Source organism: Aythya marila (assembly GCF_965140915.1).
Source record: "Aythya marila genome assembly, chromosome: 5".
Taxonomy (NCBI): domain Eukaryota; kingdom Metazoa; phylum Chordata; class Aves; order Anseriformes; family Anatidae; genus Aythya; species Aythya marila.
Genome location: NC_139046.1, coordinates 22,684,854 through 22,705,435, shown reverse-complemented (window position 1 = coordinate 22,705,435; position 20,582 = coordinate 22,684,854). Strand labels below are relative to the sequence as shown.

The 20,582-nt window shown below is 40.2% G+C and overlaps 1 protein-coding gene across 3 annotated transcripts in view; it reads left to right on the top strand.

Annotated features, from left to right (window-relative positions):
• The window catches only part of LOC309878692 (mucin-5B), a 93,709-nt gene that overhangs the window by 17,360 nt on the left and 55,767 nt on the right, over positions 1-20,582 (top strand). For all 3 annotated transcript variants that reach the window (XM_082761531.1, XM_082761530.1, XM_082761532.1), the window contains 26 exons: positions 847-973; positions 3,702-3,954; positions 4,979-5,031; positions 5,428-5,528; positions 5,805-5,956; positions 7,243-7,381; positions 8,110-8,220; positions 8,979-9,158; positions 9,555-9,791; positions 10,694-10,850; positions 11,037-11,165; positions 11,599-11,683; positions 11,896-11,933; positions 12,410-12,565; positions 13,375-13,440; positions 13,772-13,864; positions 14,360-14,601; positions 15,117-15,294; positions 15,579-15,829; positions 16,248-16,431; positions 16,989-17,181; positions 17,820-17,998; positions 18,540-18,609; positions 18,756-18,877; positions 19,232-19,263; positions 19,670-19,847. In XM_082761531.1, coding sequence (XP_082617657.1) covers positions 847-973; positions 3,702-3,954; positions 4,979-5,031; positions 5,428-5,528; positions 5,805-5,956; positions 7,243-7,381; positions 8,110-8,220; positions 8,979-9,158; positions 9,555-9,791; positions 10,694-10,850; positions 11,037-11,165; positions 11,599-11,683; positions 11,896-11,933; positions 12,410-12,565; positions 13,375-13,440; positions 13,772-13,864; positions 14,360-14,601; positions 15,117-15,294; positions 15,579-15,829; positions 16,248-16,431; positions 16,989-17,181; positions 17,820-17,998; positions 18,540-18,609; positions 18,756-18,877; positions 19,232-19,263; positions 19,670-19,847 — 3,706 coding nt within the window. The remainder of the gene's footprint in view (positions 1-846; positions 974-3,701; positions 3,955-4,978; positions 5,032-5,427; positions 5,529-5,804; positions 5,957-7,242; positions 7,382-8,109; positions 8,221-8,978; positions 9,159-9,554; positions 9,792-10,693; positions 10,851-11,036; positions 11,166-11,598; positions 11,684-11,895; positions 11,934-12,409; positions 12,566-13,374; positions 13,441-13,771; positions 13,865-14,359; positions 14,602-15,116; positions 15,295-15,578; positions 15,830-16,247; positions 16,432-16,988; positions 17,182-17,819; positions 17,999-18,539; positions 18,610-18,755; positions 18,878-19,231; positions 19,264-19,669; positions 19,848-20,582) is intronic.

The following is a 20,582-nucleotide window of genomic DNA, read 5'->3' as shown; positions in this document are numbered from 1 at the left end:
TGTGGCTTATCTTTTGTGCCACCCAAGTTTTCCTTTAAAAATGTCTGCTTTAAAATTCATGTTAACTACATGTAAAATAGGAATTTAATTCACAACTGAAGAAAAGTAATAACCTTTTTTTATTATTATTTAATTTTCTATGGATATATTTGTTACTCCTGCTGATCTTATAGGGCTTTAAACCATGATTAGTGGAAGTACTTTCCACAACACCAGTGATGGCAGGACAAAGTGCCATCTATGCAGTATGACCATATTGCTGTTGAGTGGCTGGCTGTATCTGGGTGCTGCCCAGACACCCAATTAAAAGAACTTGAGCTTTACATGCCCTTTATCCCTATTAGTACTATTTCTTTAGACATCAATACATATGATTCACTGCTAAATCATCTTCTCTTATGTACCTGTCATTTAGTAGGCTGCATCTTACCTGAACACTAGACAGGGACACAAATACCAGTCATCGCTGTGTAGTACTTTCAGTTCTGTATATTTTCAGATACTGTTTTTTGACATGTCCTAAAGTGTGCATCATCATGGGAGTCTGGTATATACATTTGTTAGTGCATTAATGAGCTATAGGTGCCATCATCACTCTTATTATTCATCTTTTATGAGTGCCAGACATACCATCATTGAAGTTACATAGCTGTAATGTATTTCCTGTTTCTCCAATTTGCATAGCATTTCATTACTATACATTTTATTGTAGAGATGTTTCAAATTAAACTTCATTGGTAGTAATACTTTTCAGAAAGTATTAGTTGAATACTTTTTGAATTGCTGAATGTTTCCTTGTTTTGTGAGACAGGCATTATTGCACCCGTGCCTTTTTCTGTCCCCTAGAAATGCATGTATGACACCTGTAATGCTGAGAAGAGTGAAGTTGCACTGTGTAGTGTGCTCTCTACCTACTCCAGAGATTGTGCTGTGGCTGGCATGTCCCTGAAGGGCTGGAGACAGGGTATCTGTGGTAAGCATCCTATAGCATCTTGGGTAGGGATCCGGGGAGTAGCTTCAGGGGACTGCACTCTGTGTCAGCCCAAGGCTTTTGAGCTCAGTCAAGGCTGTAGATCTTTGAAAAATAGAAAAAGCATATGCTCTATAAAAAAAACCTCTGCCTGCTAAAATCAGCTGGTGTCCACTTCATGAAAAGGCTCTTAGGAAACATGCTCCTTGTGTGAATTCAGAGCACAAAGAAAAGGAGTGTAAGGTGTATTAATCAAATCACAACACCTAGTTGCAGTTATGTTAATTTTGAAATTTTGGGCCTCCGTATGTATGTAAATTCTGAAAGATTCTCAACAGTTCTGCTCAGCCCATTGGCCATACACTGGGCATTATTCTAATTAATTGCATTTTTCCATGTTATAATAAAACAGAAATGACTTTTAATAAATATATGTCACTGGTTTCTGAGAATGTTGAAGTGTTTAAAGGTATTTTCAGCTCAGGACCATTTAACAAATAAATAAGTTTCTTGGAACATAAGTTTATATTTGGGTATATACATTGCCAGTAAATCCTGGATTAGGAGTCCATAAAAATGTGTATTTTTTGGCACTGCCAGAACTTATTATGAGATACTATCAGAGCTGAGAATAAATCTCCCGAATCCCAGATTCTGAATTTTACTTTGAAGTTTTCCATTTTTTCCATTAAAGATCAGATAGTTCACATGAGTTTTGCCTATTTCAGCATGAAATAAATGTATGGGTTTTCTGCCTAATAATATATCCGAACATAAAACATAACAAGAATGATTTTTATGCGACTTTGATACAGCTATGATCTATTCAATTACCTGACTTAGAGGCTAGCTGGAATTTTTAATAGAGACAACACCAGTCATACAGTGCTTTGTAGAAGGCATTTAAGGTTATAGTAAGAACAATTTAACAAACCTGTGCTGAAATAATTATAAGGGAACACAGTGTAGTCTACAGCATATTATCCTTGAGTCACGCAGGTTTATGCACTGGAAAGTCTCTGTCTATTGAATGCTTTGCTGTCAGTATAGAATTACTGACATATTTCATGCCAAATCAAGACTGGTTTGCAGCATGGTTTAGTCTGAAATCTGTGGACTTATGACACAATATTGACTCAAACAGTGCAGTAACCTTGGGAAAAATGCTAATGGCTTAATCAGCACGATCATTTTAGGCCATATGTAAAAAGAAATAATCTTTTGGGAACATGCCTGTGATAAGACTGAGGGTTGTGCTATTCATGAGTGAAAGAGTAAACGGGCCAGAACAGTCACTCGCGTTGTCTGTCCCCTTGCGGTAGTTTTAAAGGCTCTTTCAGCTCCTGCAGCTCTGTCCAGCTGTGCCAGGCTGCAGGCAGCCTCTGAGGAAGGTTATATTGTAAAGGGGTGCATACAGTACAGACAATTCAGTGTAAGAAAAAGGAAATCCTGCTAGCTAACTGATGGCAGTCTGCATATACAATGATCTTTAGTGGAATCACAAACCTTTAGTTGAATTACTAGTTAGGGGGGTCAGTAGCCTCTTCAAAGTCATGGCACTGTTTTCCTGGTTCTCCGTGTGTGAGCTAGCTTTAAGCTATTTTTGGTATGCTCATGGGCTCTGCACTTATGCCTCCAGTTGTGATGTATATATAATCTAAGATTACTGATCTGTGACCATGGGTACTATAATGAAATAACCTTTTTCTTACCAGACCTCACCTTATCAAAACTGATCTTTTCCCTCTGTGAATAAAGAGAGAAAGTAAACACATTATTATTTTAAAAAATAACTAACAATTGAAGCACCCATTCAGGTAAATCTTCTGTTATGTCAGGTAGACTGTGATATAAATTTGTATTTAAAATCTTTATTATTATCTTCCTTATTTGGCCTATTGTGATTTAAAAATACCATTTTCTACATCCTCATCGCATTTCTATGAAGTAGGAAAATATGGCCTGCAGACCCTATTTTGCACATGGGATATCGTGTCTGCCCCAGCTGAGACCAGGAAACCAACTGTTTTTTGTTGGTGGAGGTGGTGGTGGTTTTTAATGTGTACAAACCTAGCATGCTAACTAATCTAAGAAAGTGTACAACGGTCATGGACTGGAAAACCATACAGAGCTTTGTTTAAGCATGGAGCCTATTGCTGATATGGTGATAGCATTGCTGCAAAGATGATTAATGCAGTTCCCCGTAAGCAACCCCCCCCCTTCAGATGGTAACATGAGTTTTCCTCAAGACATCTGTGAGAATTCAAAAATGTTTTCTTTGGTAACATCAAATAATTAGCAGAGTTCCTTAGCCCTGCCCACTTATTGTCAAAAATTAACCCTATAAAATGTTCTTCTTAAATGCATTTCTTAAATTATTCCCATCCAAAGAAACCATTAGTAAAGAAGAGAAGATCCATTTTTAACTATGTGGGTAAGTGAGAATTTACAGGTTTTATTTCATGATATAAATAGTATTGTAAATTTTAAAAATGACAAAATTATACCTGTTCCCTTATTCAGTCAAGGTACACCCTGTTGCGTATTTCAGTGTCAAATCTCACCTAGTTCAGGTTTATGTGATCAGACTTCCCCCAGACCACTGGGAGTCAAAGTCTGCTAGTTAGGAAAAAGTAAATTTACAGCTACCAACTTTCAGAAAACTGCATTAACAGTACAAATGATGACTGCATAGAGAAGGTCATACATCCATTTTATTTCTCTTGCAAAGATCCCTCTGAGGAGTGTCCTGAGACTATGGTTTATAACTATAGCGTGAAGTACTGTAACCAGTCTTGCCGCTCGCTGGATGAACCCGATCCACTGTGTAAAGTTCATATCGCTCCTATGGAGGGCTGTGGTTGCCCTGAAGGGACCTACCTCAATGACGAGGAGGAATGTGTCACTCCAGATGACTGTCCCTGCTACTACAAAGGCAAGATTGTTCAGCCTGGCAACTCCTTCCAAGAAGACAAACTGCTGTGGTAAGCTGCTCTGATGATGCAAAGCCCAAATATCTGGGGAATGTCAGGGCTTACCAGGGAAGTCCCTGCTCTAATCCGTGAATGGGGTCGTTTTACCGTAATAATGACAAATTTCCGCTTGATCATACCAAAGCACATGTTCCTGTGTCAGGTAGTGCAGCCACAGTGAAATTTAAGACCTTATGTTCCTCCTAGCAAACAGGAAGCTGAAAACATGTAAATTAAAGTCATGTTTGTGATTTACCTGAATGCAAAGTTCATTGTAGTGTAAAAAAAAAAACAACAAACATATACAATGGGAGCAAGATAGGGGATTTGAGATTGGAGTTTCTGGCTTTGAGACACACAAAAAAAAAAAGAGTCAAAACCACTCCCCAGCACATCCTGCAGACTAAAAAAATGAAAATGGCCAAGGGGAAAGAAATCAAAATCTTAGTTTGTAAACATGAAGGAGAGAGAATTTGGGGGGAAAATAACAAAAATAATATAATTATCTTATATCTCCAGTGCAAAACATTTTTTTCTCATTTTCAGCCAGCTGAGGATAGCAATGCAAACAAATACCAGTGGCAGGCTGAATTTTGCCATGTATTTTTATATTTAGATGTCTATGTATTCACTCTCTTCCAACTCTCAGATTTTCCTCTGAGGATTCTAGACTGCTTTGTAAACACAGATTCATCTAGTAATTTAAGAGGTCTCTTGTTTGAGAAAGTATTAGTTTCATCACAGAGATAATAAGAATAAATAAAATAAGAATACAATAAATGCTTAGGGAAGACTTGATTTAGGGAAAACATGCAATAAAACAGTGGCAGATGAAGAAAGAGGATTTAATCGTTAGGTCTTAATCTTCCTTCTGGGGATGGCAGTTCATGTCTGAGAGCCTGATAGCTTTACCAAATATTCATTTTGATGGGAATTTGTTATTTGTGTGACTAGCAGAGCTTTGCAGAGGCTTTCTCTCTAGTGAGAGAGAAAAGTGCCAAGAGCTGATGTCTTTCATTTTATGGAATCTCTTTAGCAAATGCATTCAAGGAAGATTAGACTGCATTGGAGAAACTGTCCTGGTAAAAGGTGAGATTTCATTAAATAATGGCTTTATGGTGTCAGCTAGTAAATATAATGTTTTTCTGTGTATCTCTTGCTTTCTATAATATTTTGGTATTCTGTACATTTTTTGCCTTCTCTCAGTAATGTGCCGGTTATTGATAACAGTTGACTTTGTAAAAATGTCACCAGTGTGTGACACTTTTCAAAAGACGAAGATATTTCCCAGAGCTTAGAGGTTATCTTCCTCTTTCTCCCATCCTGCTGCTGGACAGAAGTAAAAGCTAATGGAAACTGTAAATGAGAGACACATGCCGCAATGTGTCTGAGCTCTGAAATGCTCTGCTCTGTTGCACAGTGGCTGATGGTGTCCTTATCGCTTTCACTAAATGACCTGTCTAAAATGGTTTCTTCCCCCTATAGATTGCCCAGCTCCTATGTACTACTTCAACTGCAGCTCCGCGGGTCCTGGTGCAATTGGATCAGAGTGTCAGAAAAGTTGTAAGACGCAGGATATGCACTGTGTAAGGACTTCACCTCCTAGCAGGAGCGTGGGACGACATGATTGTGCATGTGTGATTGTCCTTAACAAATGCTGACGCTATTCACAGACCAACCAGTTTACTGACAACGCAGCAGCTGTAGCTACCCACCTAGCTGTGACGCTTGCAACTTGATTGTTACTAATTTACAGCTGTAGGGTTTAAAAAAATCTAAAAGTTTGGCATCCAGCCTTTGTAGGCTCCCTGTATGTTCTGTGCATTACCACATTGCCTTGTGTCGTATCTTTATACACACAGTATGTCACAGAATGTGTCTCTGGCTGCATGTGTCCTGATGGGCTGGTACTGGATGGCAGTGGAGGATGTATTCCCAAAGACCAGTGCCCATGTGTCCATGGAGGACACTTTTATAAACCCGGGGAAACAATCCAAGTTGACTGCAACACATGGTATGTTATACCAGGGAGTTTTGTTTTATAACAAAGGGTGTTAAAAATAGTCAATGTATCTCATGGGGCAGAGTGTGTTCTGAAGCCCTTCACTTCTTCACTAGAGCCATCAGGCATCTAGTAAAAATAAAAAGGGAAACTTTTCCTCTCTGCATCACACTGCAGGAGCCTGTATTCAGGGAGAATAGGTACCAAATGTCAAAGAATTCCCATGGTCTTCCACAAACTGCTTCCACACCAGCTTCATAATTCCCAGCCTCATCCAGGCTGGTTTGGGGCTGGTTATTGTGCAAGGAAGAATTGAGTCTATGTCTGTAGGACTACTCAGCTCAACCCCAGAAAAAGTATGAATTTAGGAGAGGGAGGAACTGCAGTGATATTCCAGCAACTTGAAGCTTCAGTTGCTGCAATTGCCAGTGTAATGGTGCTCTAGTCTTCACAGGTACTGCTGATCATGGTGGGTAAGATTCCTTGGATCCTTACCCATTATTTAGCAAGGATGAGGTTGTGTAGTCCTGCCAGGTGGAGGCACAGAAAATAACAGCCGGAAACGCTGGTCTGATCACTGCTGGTACAAGCAATCAAATTTAGCATGTGAGGCCAAACCCTGATAAGCAGTTGTTGATATCACAGAGGCCATTACGAGGTTTTACTGAAATGAGGTCTTTGTTTTCTTAGGAGAACAGAATGCATACAGAGGAAGAAAAATCGTAGAGTATCTGTGCCAAGGGAATAACTAGAATTTTCTGTCTAATGGTATCCCTGAGCTGCAGTTTGCCAGGGTAGGATGGAGGATAATGCTGGTACATAACACCATAGTCAGGAGCAGAACTGGCCATGTGGTACCTGGAGTATAGAGCAATTTTCTTCTGCTCTGTTTTGTTAAATAGAGGAAATTTCTAAACATTATTGCAAAACTCCCGGCTCTTGGCAATCGCTCTCTGTGTAATGCAGAGCTGGTGCTCAGCCAAACCTCATGGATTAATATTCAGATATCTTTGAAATATCTAGTTGTTCTTCTTGAGCTTAGGTCCTTAATTCCCATTGTCTGATACCAGGCCTTAATGATTTAAATGATATTTGAAGGGGAAAAAATAGAATCAAAATACAGAAAGTTCAAGCATGTCTTGGTAGAAAACACAAATTTTGTAATTAGCAATCCATTATATGGCATGGCCTCGGAGCACTGCAAAAGATTAACCTTTCCATTATTCTGCCCATGTTTGGGGTTAAGGAAAAAAAAATGCTTCATACAGATTGTGAACCTTATCTTATTCACCTCCCAGCACGTGTAACAAAAGGCAGTGGAACTGCACGGACAATCCCTGCAAGGGAACCTGTACTGTGTACGGCAATGGGCACTACATGACCTTTGACGGAGAGAAGTTTGATTTCCTGGGAGACTGTGACTATATTCTAGCTCAGGTATCACATTTTTAATTTTGCTACCCACAGCTTACCCTGTAGGGCTCAGTGCGAGTAATTAAAAGGCTACTCCATGCAAAATAGTCAATGCTGATGATCTGAGTTTCACCCCTCTCTTCTACCTACACCAGACACAGGGAGAGTTTCCATACAAAAGCAAAGCAATTAACCCTCAGAAATGACACAAGAGGGCACTGTGTGATCCTAAATGATTAACTCCCCGGCTGGACTGGTGTAATTCCAGCGTCTGCAAAGGAAGGGATTAGTATGGTGCTGAAAAGTTTCTCTTGGTCATTCAAGAGTGACAGTTGCTTTTTGTGTCTTAAGCATGTAAATGATAATGTGTAGGCCTCAACTCAAGTGTAATTATTGTGTGTAATGAGACAGTACTGAACGAGACACTTGAGACATTTCATCTCCAAATTACAATTGGTTTTGCTAATACATTAAAAAAAAAAAAAAAAAAAAAAAAGCTTTTTGGCTGTGCATGACTGGTGCTATGACAAGCTCGTTTTTTACTTGAGCTTTTCTCTTTGAAATTTCTTGTCAAGTATGAGCAGTTCAGTCACCACCACATTCTTCTAAAATGCCCAGAGTTTTGGTGAATGAACATGTGACAAAATAGCAGAAATCAGGCTGACAGAGTATTCATTTAGAGCTCCTGAAAATGTTTAAGATGGGACTAGTTACATAAAAGGCTCTAATAAAATGTTATCTATTTTTCAAAGGACTTCTGCCCCAATAACATGGATGCTGGTACCTTCCGAATTGTAATTCAGAACAATGCCTGTGGGAAGTCACTCTCCATCTGCTCTCTAAAGATCACACTGATTTTTGAGGTTTGTCTGGATTCAGTCACAGCTGCGGAGATGCAGTCTTGATTTTGCAGCAGTTGGTGTAATTTGTCCTTATAGTCCAACTTAGCTGTTGCTAGAGGGTACCCATGGTAGTCAAACAGCCAGAAAGCAGAGATAGGCCAGGAAAGGTGCAGATAATTGGCATTGGACACTTCTGCAGACAAGGGGGCTGATATAGGGAGTCAACAGCACTCTGTATGTATGCGTGTGTGTGTGCACCTGTGGTTCTGTGACCTTAGTGGTGGGAAATAATTTTTTTAGAGGAGGCTGTTGCATATTTCTGTGCCATGGTTTATGCACAGGGCAGGTGTTAACTACAGAGAGAAGAGTTTTTTTTCCTTCCAGATCAGGTTTAGCAGTTCCCCGAAGCAGACACAAAAGAGCAAAGAGGTTTCTCCTGGACTGGGGGGTGAGGGTAGGGTGAAACAAAGTGGCATGACACGGGGCATTCTAGCATGCCCAATTGCCCATGCACTCAGGAGCTTCTGTGCCAGCAAACAGATTTCATCTAGAATAAGGACAATTTATGTGGCCATGAAGTAAGACTTGTCATGCATGGACAGACGTTTCCCATTGAACTCACTGGGTCTTGTCCATGGCTCACGTGCCTTGGAGTAGGCCAAGACATAGTGCAAGGACTACAGAAAAAATGAGATGAAGGACAAGAGACAGAATACTAGTGCCATTACACTAAGTTTTCTACTTGGTTTCCTTCCGTGTGATGTATTTGTTCCTTGTAGAGCAGTGAAATCAGGCTCTTGGAAGGAAGAATTCAGGAGATAGCCACTGATCCGGGAGATGAGAAGAATTATAAGGTGGATCTCAGAGGAGGCTATATTGTTATTGAAACGACTCAAGGGATGAACTTCATGTGGGACCAGAAGACTACAGTTGTTGTTCATGTGGCACCATCTTTCCAGGTATGTGCCTCACAGACTGAGAGTTATGATTTCCAACTCAAACTCCTGCATCCAGAACTGAAGCCCCAGTTTGAAAAGTAGGGCTTGGAAAAGTGTTCAGTCCAGTGGAGCAGAAGCAGCAAGTGGGCCATGCTTTGTTTTATTTCACCATTCAGTTGGTATGGACTTCTCCAAAATACTTGGCACTAGAAATAAAGCCAGACTCTTTGCAGTATTGGAGGGTCTAAAACAGCGATCTTGTCACTTGAAATCCAGCTTCTTCTAAGACATATTTGGATGGCTGTTTAGAAATTTGCAGCTATTTTTTCTTGGCTTGGTCTGTAGTTTATTTCTGCCAGCCAGTGGGCTGCACTTGAAATAACGAAACCACTTACTGTGCCTACGCAAATTACTCAGGGAAAAGTCTGTGGCCTTTGTGGGGACTTTGATGGCCGGTCAAGGAACGACTTCACAACCAGAGGGCAGTCTGTGGAGATGAGCATCCAGGAGTTTGGAAACAGCTGGAAAATAACAAGCACCTGCTCAAATGTAAACATGACAGACCTGTGTGCTGATCAGCCTTTCAAGTCTGTCCTGGGGCAGAAGCACTGCAGCATCATTAAGAGTAATGTCTTTGAAGCCTGCCACAGTAAGGTAATCCTGATCTCTCATCCTTATTGGTTTCACACTTGGCATTTGTTGCTATTATGCAGCACGTTTGTGCACAGACTGTTATTATTAAAGGCTGTTACATGGCATTCTTGGGTACAAGGCCTACTTCTCTTTAAACACCTCTTTTTACTGCTCTGCCAGTTAAATCCTGTTCCACAGTACTGAGGAAACAGCAGTGCCTGTTTTGAGTAACCAAAGACAAAGGGGATAATAATTGGCCACCAGAAATAAAAAGCTAGATATCTGTTTGTAAAATCTAGAGATAACTTAGTACAGGGCTGTTTGTATGGGGATCCTTGGGAAAGTTTATTCAAATTAGCTAAAGAAATGAATTATTTACTTTATTTTAGACACATTGAATTAATCTAAACAGGAAAAGGGCTACTAATTCTTAACGAGAATGTCTATGCAAAGCCTTGGTGCATTTTAATAAGCCATTTAAAGAGCAAATTTGGCTTAATTTTCTTGGTTAGCTCATGCTGACACAGGTTAAAGCACAAGAGATGTGAAATTCAGTGGAAACAGGATTTCGTGTTATAATCAGTCACTATCTGTCAATTAGAAAATGTACACACTATATAGATGTGCTAACCCAAATCAAGGTAGTTTAGTCCTGCGTAAATTACACTGGAAAGACACTTGAGTGTAAATGTCAGCACACAAATAAGAATGAGAAGATTTAAGGTCCAAGTCTACCAGATAGGTGAACATACAAAAACAACTCTTGCAAAATGTCCTAGCTCCTTCATGACAATCCCAGACTGTCACAAACAGTTCTGCCAAATAAACTGCCAGTGGATGGCAGAAATTCAAAGCCCTTTCTCTCGTTAAAACATGGTGCAGGAGGTACATCTGTGATAACAGATCTGTTGGTATTTTGATAGGTGAATCCAATACCGTATTATGAATCTTGTATTTCTGACTTCTGTGGCTGTGACAGTGTGGGAGATTGTGAGTGCTTTTGCACCTCGGTGGCTGCTTATTCAAGAAGCTGTAGCAGAGCTGGTGTCTGTATCGACTGGAGAACACCTGCCATTTGCCGTAAGTATTGCATTGAAAATGCATGCAGAAAAATGTTGTTCTATGTGTTCAGGTGCACAGGAAATGAAGAAGAGCAGAATTCTGATACCTCTGCATGTCTGTGACTTAATGAGCTCTTGTTTGTGAGAATTAGAAAATGAACCCTTCCCAGTGTCTGAGACTTGGATGTTTTCTCTTCTGTTCCAGCTGTGTTCTGTGATTATTACAATCCACCTGACAAACACGAGTGGTTCTATAAACCCTGTGGAGCACCTTGTCTAAAGACCTGCAGGAACCCACAAGGAAAATGTGGGAACTTGCTGTATAGTTTAGAAGGTAATTCTTGCTTGACTTTGATACAGTTGATATGAGTTGAAGATATAGTATGATTTTAAATGCCTTAAGCATCAAGGTTGCTGTCTGACCTTCAACGACTGTCTCTTTTGCCCTAAAAACTCATTGACCATGCCTCTTCTGGGGCTAATTTCCCATGTAATAATACCATTCATAGCAGAATATGCCTGTTGCCTTTAAACTGGGCAGAGATACAAGGTCATTCAGTTTAAATTTGCAAAGAATAATTATCTGTTGACAAACAGAGTTAACTGCAACTTCCAGATGAAAGGGAAAAAGAGGACATAGAAAAATAATTGGCAAAACCGAGAATTTTCATACAGGATCATATTAATTTTGGGATCAAATCTGCATGTGATTGCCTCAGATTCAAGTAAAGCAGAACAAAGTTGATTCATTTACTTTAACTTTCCAGGCTGCTATCCAGAGTGTAGTCCTGACAAGCCATATTTTGATGAGGAAAGCAGGGAGTGTGTCTCCCTCCCCAACTGCACTTCATGGTAGGTCAGTCGATGGTAAGAGAGGTAATAATAGGATTAGAGAGGGCAAGGTAGGCAATGTGTGGTTTATGTTCGTAAGAAATCATGGCAATGACAATAATGGTTAAAACCTCAAGGAGCAGGCTTCTTTGTAAAAGTAAATACCATCTGCTGACAGATACTATTCTACATATACAAGACAATAAAACAACTCCTCTCCTCTTTATCTTCAGCAATCCTGAAGAGAAACTGTGTACCGAAGACTCTGAAGGTAACATTTGAATACCTTTCATTGAGTGATGATAACACTGAAACGACCAGACATCACATGTTGCTGCAGGCATGTTGCTAGCTAGTTCAATAGGTGGTGTCAGAGCAGTACAAACATGTCAGTGTCTTATCACTCATCAAGGCAGTAATCCCAGCCATATTCCCTGCCAAGAAGGAATGCTCCCATTCTCTAGGTTGGGTGAGGACAGTGCCAGTTCTGATGCTTTCAGCAGCCAGTAATTCCTCTATGCAAGCTGACTCCAAGAAGCACCATCAACAAGAAAAATCCAACTTTAAATAAATGAGGTAGACCCTCAATGCAACTTCTCAAGTAGAAACTGAGAATATTTTCCAGTCAGATCATTCACTTTTACTTATATGAACTACAGAACGGTAAATACAGAGTTTGTTTTTCTTTTCATTTATAATGAGAGAGTGTCCCCTGGTTTGATCGCATTTGCTCTTTTGTTGCCTCAGATTGCCTCTGTTGCTACAATGGGAAGACTTATGCCTTAAATGACACTATATATGGCCAAACAGATGAGGTTGGGTGTGGTAATGCTGTCTGTGGTCCTAATGGAGAGATCATCAAAACATTCATCCCTTGCAACACACCATCTGCACCAGCACAAGGTACTATTTATACAAGGTTTGGCGGTGATTTTATCAAGTCTGTAATGGTAACAAGATTCCTCTGTCTCTGAAAAAGACTACTCTTACCTCCATGTCCATGCCAAGCACAGATTTAAGGCAGTTCATGTTTCAGGAAGGAGGAGCCAGAGCTTGTGGGTTTCATAGTGGGCATTAAAAGTGTAATTTCATAGCTGCTTACTGTCAGTGGGGTAAGGATGGAATAGAGGGTTTCATCCATTTTTCAGCAGAGCTTATACAATATCTTTAGGCCTTCCACAATTAGTCTGCTGTTGTTAGTCTCAAAATTTCATAGTTCATAAACCTTGTTTTTCTCCTTCTCATATTGTTCTTACTGCACTGGTTTCTACATTGGAGAAGCCAGTCTCAAAGGGATCACTGGAACAAGAAAATGAAACTAGCTGGTGATTTATTCTCCTCACAAAAGAGAAGTTGCAGTTTGAAGGGGACATGTATAAACAGAAAATAGGAAGTAAAAAGATGAAAAGATAAAGTTGTGCCATGATTGTAGCAATACAATAATAATAATTGGCTGAAAAAAAAATAAAAAAGTGTATTATCCTGCAGTAACAAATTATACAAAGTGAGGCAAGCAGAACTAAAAGTTATCTTCTCTACTCAAGTGAGTGGAAGAATTAAAGACCTGATGGTGAGCCTGTGTGTTTCCTGTGTTTACATGTTTCATTCCAGGTGTTATGTGGTAATAGCTAGGAAAGAAAGGATTATTCAAAACAGCTTATAGACTGGCTTCATTAAATGACTAAATGATCTGTCTGTATTTAAACCAACAGATGCTTCACAACTAGACATTAAAAGACAAAACGGTGTGCCACTGGAAGTCACTTCTCCAAAGTCAGGTGAAGTCATACAGGATTAGGAAGTTCAATAAGACCTTAATTTGGAATCATATTAAGAGATAGTGGAAGGGGGTTTTATTTTATTCTATATAAAAATACCTGATACACACACTTGGAAGAGTGTGTGTACTATTCTAGTAGCATATAGTGTGTGCGTATGGGGGTTATAAGTACATAGAGAGGGTGTTTTTAGTGTGTACCAGTACAGAATGTGATGAAGGTGTAAAATATTTTTGTTCTTCTTGTAAACATAGAGAATGTAATAGACATCGTAGGGCTTGAATGTTGAGTTGCAAAGGATCTGGTCATTAATAGATTTCCTTTCCTGCAGAACCACATATGCAATCTGTAACATCTGCACCACCATCGTCAATGCTAACCACTCCCTGCTTCTGCACTGACAATGGACAATTGCTACAAATGGGTGAGAAACCAAGCAATTTTTTTTTTTTTTTTTTTTTTTTTTTTTCTGCACTGTTGATTTGAGAAGATGTAATGTTAGTTAAACGTGCTCCAGCAAACGCTGGTTCTGTCTACTGCAATTACACATGGAGTTGTTATGTCTTTAAAGTGTAACTAACACCTTCCAAATTACAGTTCTCATGTACCCTGTGACATTGTCCTGGTTTGGATATCCCTGGTGTAAAGAAGTTTAGAGCAGATGCTAACTTAATTGTACTCCAGCACAAACCCTGACTCACAAATCCCAAACATAGGTTTGTAATCCACATTCATATTCCAAAGATAGAGGAGTGAAGGCTCCTTTTCATCTTAGTAGCCATCAGGTGCAGTCAGGCCCAGTTAAATGCAGGGCTGAGTATGTGATTGATCTGTAATGCATAGCCTTTAAGAGTTCACAGCAAATATTTACCACTTTCATAGGCAATTCAGTGCTGATTGTTGGGTTTTGGCCCTGCAGGAGAAAATGTTTCTCTGCCAATGAATATATCGGGTCATTGTGCTTACTCCATTTGCAACGCTTCATGTCAGATTGAATTAATCTGGGCAGAGTGTAAAGTCGGTCAAACTGAGGCACTCAACATCTGTGATCCAGACTCTGAAGACTGTCCACAAACAGCTGCTTCCAGTGCAACAAGCCTAGTTCCTGCTGCGACGTTGGCTCCTGTGAGCGATTGTCTTGGGCTCATTCCTCCTAGAAAGGTGAGAGACTGGAAAGAAGAAGGTGTGGTTCTTTACAGTGTTTCCTCCAGCCAAGATTTGACATTCTCCACACGTAGATTCCTCTGATGCTGGTCAGCACTGCTGTAGCTAGTCTGTAGTTGTGGCTGAACTAGGTGATTGATAAATATAGCAGAAGCCCTCAAATGTTTTAGGGAATAAATTGAAGATTATGCTGTTAAGTGAAAAATCTAACAGGCTGTAGGCAGGCAGAGCCACATGAGCTGAAGAAAGGCTAGGAAACCCCACCTATCTGTGTCCCACCATCACAAGTGGTCAGGACATTAATGCTGAGATCTGCAACAAAATGTTGCAGAACAGAACAAAATGTCAAAGATCTGTTGATTGCAATACTTTTCATATTATCTGACAGAGAAAGAGTAGATAGCAACGCCATACCAAACAGGAACATGAATGGAGGGTGGTAGGTGTGTGTGGTTTTAAAATTTTTTATTACTTTGCTGTGTTCCTCTACTGCTCTTTCAATCTGTCAATAGTTTAACGAATCATGGAATTTTGGAAACTGCCAGATTGCCACTTGCCTGGGAGAAGGAAATAATATTAAACTGTCCAGTGTGACTTGCCCTCCTCAGCAACTAAAACTCTGTGTGAATGGTTTCCCATTCATGAAACACTATGATGAAACTGGCTGCTGTGAAGTCTTTGAGTGTCAGTGTAAGTAGCAGGTGAATTCCTGAAATTTATGTTATTCTCAGCCCATCTTCAAACAAGATAAATCTGTGTGATCAGCATCTTTATCTTTGTATTGATTCAGTAGGTTGTAATAGAGCAGAATTCCCACCTAAAACATTGGCTATTAAGAGCAGATAAGAGTCCTTGCTAAGCTATCTTTTCTTCATCAAACTGGTCATTTCAGCTCACAATGAAAGAGATTATAAAAGTTAAGATCAGCTTGAAGCTGAGAAGTCAAACTCAAAGTGTGCTACTCTGTCTTCCAGGTATTTGCAGCGGATGGGGAAATGAGCATTATGTGACTTTTGATGGAACATATTATCATTTTAAAGAAAACTGCACATATGTCCTTGTGCAGCTAATTCATCACAACTTTCACAACTTCTGGATTCACATAGACAACTACTACTGTGGTGCCACTAATGGAGCAATTTGTTCAATGTCCCTTCTCATTTTTTATTCCAATTCTGTTGTTATTTTGACACAAGCAATGGAACATGGAAAAGAAACAAACTTGGTAAAGTATTTTGTTAAAATGAATCCTCAGAATTATTTTGCTGTATCTGTATTACTCTACTGCCAAATGCTCTGCCATGACAAAGGACAAAGCTCATCACAAATGGCATGGGTAGGAAATGCATTTACATCCCTCACTCTTTTTTGTTAGTGTCAGGAAAAAAAAAAAAGTATATTCTAAAAACTTGGAAAATTGTCACATAACTGAAAGCTGTGTTTTTCTTCCTGATGGAAGTAATCAAATATAAATTAGAGCATATTAAAAAGGAAGCACTGGGAACTGCCTAAATGATTGCCTTTGTCAGACTTCATTCGGTGCATCTGAGAGCTGAATCTGTGCTCTACTTGCCAGACACAAACTATGTATCTTACTCAACAGAAGAATGTTCATAGAGACCTTTTGCTTCTCTTCTTTTTAGATTTTATTTAATGATAAGAAAGTTGTTCCGGATGTTTCCACGAATGGTATCAGGATAACCAGTTCTGGCCTTTACGTCATAGTTGAAATACTGGAATTAGAAGTTTATGTCTCCTACAGTCGACTTGCGTTTTACATAAAACTCCCTTTTGGAAAGTTTTATAACAATACCATGGGACTGTGTGGTGAGTGTGCTCATCAGCTGACAGTAAAGAATGCAATAAATTTTCCTCCTCCTTTCTTTTGTCCACTTGTAAACAACTCTAAACTTTTGCGACTCCAGTGATTTTTAAGTTTGACAAATTTTAACAAAATTGTCTCTAATTGGTGAAAAGGTACTGTCAGAAGATACAGTTTTGAGTCACTTCCTTTCATTCTGTCCACATTTGCTGGTGGATGGAGACAAGCTTTCTCTAAGTCTCCATCTTGACCATATGATTATACTTACTCACTATGGGAATATACAGAATCTGGAGAGTCCTGTGTTGTGAGAGAACCATCTCATTTTCTTTAGCCATCATGAGGATTGCATTAGCCAAGACCTCAGTTCTGGTTTTCATGAGTAACTGGCAAACTATTTCTTCTAGCCTTCTCCTACAAAGTTCTTGTGAACTCATCCAGGACTATGTGTGTTACTTTCTCACAAGAAGAACTGCCTTCCAGGTATTGCTGTTTTGCGTAAAAGCAGTTTTATCAGCATTAACTGTCCTTGAACTGTCACTTGCTTTTATATTGCTACCAGGTACGTGCACCAACCAAAAGGCTGATGATGCTATGAGAAGGAATGGTGAGGTCACTGAGTCCTTCAAAGAGATGGCATTAGATTGGAAAGTCCCAGATCCTACTAACAGATACTGTAATTCAGGTGTCTCAGAACTGGCTGTGATTGAAAATCATCAGCATTGTGAGCCTTCTGACCTGTGTAAAATCATCTGGTAAGACAGCTCCCAAAAGAGACAAATTTTTGTGCTTAACCACAGGGCTTGGGTGAACTGCTTATGGGACACAATGAAAATATGAATTCTAGCGTACTTTGAAAAAGTGAGCATTGAATTGATGTATGAATTTTCCTGAGTTTTGCAGATCAAAATCTGTCCTCCCTTAATAGTGTCTGCTACTTGGCACTGGCTTTGCTTGTTGTTTCTGGAGAAGTTAAGTGGGAACTAGCTATAATTCAATATCTGAATGCTTTGGGGATGAATAGGAGCCACAGTCAGAATATAGCCAGCATGTGTGTGTGTTTGTTTTTAAAATAATTTTGTGGTTTAAAATAGGATTGTCAACAATGTTGACATTAAAATGTCAGTATATAGAAATATAGCTGTGAGCCGTGCAGGAGATTCTCCTTTGCAGGTCTCAGTCCAATGTAAAATTGCTTTGTTTCAAGGCGTTGTAAAGAATGGGAGGTAAAGCTTTCTTAATTAAGCTGTGTGGGTGTATTGTCTATTGGAGCAACTTGTAGTTGTATCTTTACCTTGAGGCTTTCTTTGGGTGAGGATTGGCTGATTTTAATTGTTCTTTGGAAGTAGCCCAAGGGAGCAAAATGCCATATCTGTTTCCTTGCTTTGAGAAGGAACCTGACCGAGTGCCACAGTGTGGTTCCCCCGCAGCCCTACTACGAGGCCTGCGTGGCCAGCGGTTGCTCGGACCAGCACCCCAGCACCGAGTGCCAGAGTATGCAGACATATGCGGCCTTGTGTGGGCTCCACGGGGTCTGTGTGGACTGGAGGAGGCAGGCGAATGGGCAGTGTGGTAAGCCTGGGAAAGAGAAACACCTGGTGGTGAAGTGTCTTTGGTCTGTTCTTTCCTCACCCACGCACCCATTTCTGTCCATTCACATCATCAGGCTTCAATCTTTCCTAAGCTGCTCTGGGTCTGAGAAATACAGGAGCTAATCAAAAGAGTTGCAGTTCAAAAATGGTACAAAACAAGTGGGAAACAGGCCAGTGGTCTTTCCTGCACCTCTCAGCAGAGGAATGGGTTGGGACGTTTAGCCACTTTTCTCCCCTTTGTGTCAGATACAGCTTCGTCACTAGATGGCAATGCACAGCTTCTCTCTGCCTGCTTTACCCTGCTCAGTGGACCTGGGTAAACACCAATGGTACTGGTGCAAGTACCTTGACGAATCCATTGAACCCCTCTTGCTGAAGATGTGGGGACCTCTTGTTGGGCTGGAGCCTGGGCTGTGCTGCCCATAGGGCAGCCTGAACTGGTGCATGCTGTGTGTCTGTCGTGTGACGGAGGGTACAAATAGGCCCAGGCTTTCTAACCCATGTGCTGTAATGCTCCACAGAGGCCAGCTGTGCTCGGGATCAGGTCTACAAGCCATGTGGAGAAGCAAAAAGAAACACTTGCTTCAGCAGGTGGGTCGTGTCCTAAGGCAAAGGTCCATCATTTGAAAAGTGCCAAGGAAGGCTGGAAGTTGGCATTTCTTTGGGTATTAGGTGTCTGTTTGCCCCAGGCAAATTTCTGCCTCTCATACATTTCTGTTTATTTTCTAATTGTGCAGAGAAGTCATTAAGGACATCGCCCCCTCCCAAAATAACACACATGTGTTTGTTGAGGGATGCTACTGCCCTGATGGAAAAACTCTGCTGAATGATCACGATGGCATTTGTGTTTCTGTCTGCGGTAAGAAATGTAAAAAGTGGGATGGGGAAGGGTCATAAGACTATAAGCTCACATAAGTGGAATGTTCTGGATACAGGGGACATAGGGGAAACCTTCATACTGAATGTTTCTAGCTAGGCTAGAAATGTTTCTGATTGACCGTTTCCCCCTACTTTTACACAGAAAGTGGAACTTTTGAAATAACAAAGGATATTTAGGCAGAGGATATTGAAATATTTTGGATACACAACTTGTGACTTTGCACTCTGGATCTTTCTGTGTCCATTCCTCAGATTCCTTTTATACCTGTACTCTTGCTTCTGTTGTTTTCCCCAGTTCAGTTATCACTAAAGGAATCTGTAATTTTTTTTATAGGTTGCACTGCACAAGATGGATCAGTGAAACAGGTAGGAAAAAGGAAAATGCTAACTTTATACTATAGCTGAGTGCTGTGACCTACGGTAAAAATGATTGCATGAGTTTCTTTTAATTCTAAGCTTAAATACTAGTCAACGGTGTTGACAGTGGGGAAGAAAAGAGCAGATTTTAGTAACTCCAGGACTTCATTAATAGAGATACAGAAATAAAATTAGCAGTTTGTAGGAATCATTTTTCTAGAGAAGTAACAAATTTCCCTTTCTACAAAGGAAGGTGGCAGGATTTTTTCTTCTCTGCCCTCTGGGATTTGAACTCTGATTTTTCCAACATAATGAAATAGGGCAATCTGGCCCTGTGCTGCTTTGTGGTAGTCATTAATTAATCTAATGCTTCTATATTTTGCTCTCTGAACAACTATCTCTTTTGTTTTCACAGCCTAGAGAAGCTTGGGAGCATGACTGTCAATACTGTGCTTGTGATGAAGTGACCTTGAATATCTCTTGCTTCCCCCGGCCTTGTGCTAAATCTCCACCTATCAACTGCACTAAAGAGGGCTTTGTACACAAAATAAAACCACGTCTGGATGATCCATGCTGCACAGAAACAGTGTGTGGTATGTAGACGATTCATGTGGCATCATTTGCCTCATGATGATCCTCAAGTGAAATTAAAAGAAAAAAAAAAAAGCACAACAGGTACTAGATTCAAATAAACACACTTGATTAATCATTTATTCTTGCTGTCACAAGAGACCTCCTCTGGTTCAGCTTCTATTCTAAATTAGATCTATGTCCCACTTGATATTTAAGTTGGAAAATGCCACATGGATCATTGGGGACCACTAGGTAGTTCATAGGATCCTTTGGCTCTTGTCCCTTCTGAGATGCTGGGGTGATCCTTGCACATAGGTCCATCCAATATGGAAGGATGGACTTTCCTGTCTCTCACATGTAGCTTCTTTTTATGTTTGCCCTCACCATTCAATGTGCATCCTTCCAGTCCCAAATGCCCGCAACAGCACAGGACCTCCTCATTAGTCTGCTCAGGCCCTGGCCATTCCTACCACCCATAGGAGGATGCAGGGCAGGATCCTGGCAGTAGTGGGATGTTTTTCTCTTCCTCATCTTTTTGTGCTCCTGTACATTGGGCTCCTTTGGATTCTGTGAGGGAGTAGTGGGCACTGGCAGGGTGCTGTAGCTTGCACCTTCCTACCTTTATGTCTCTGGCCCTCATCCACTGCTTCTTCCATTTTTTTGTTTGTTTGTTTTGTTTTCATTCTCATTTGCTTTTACCCTAATTATTTTTTTCTATCACTTCCTTTTTTCTCTGAGGTGAACGTGTTTGTGTT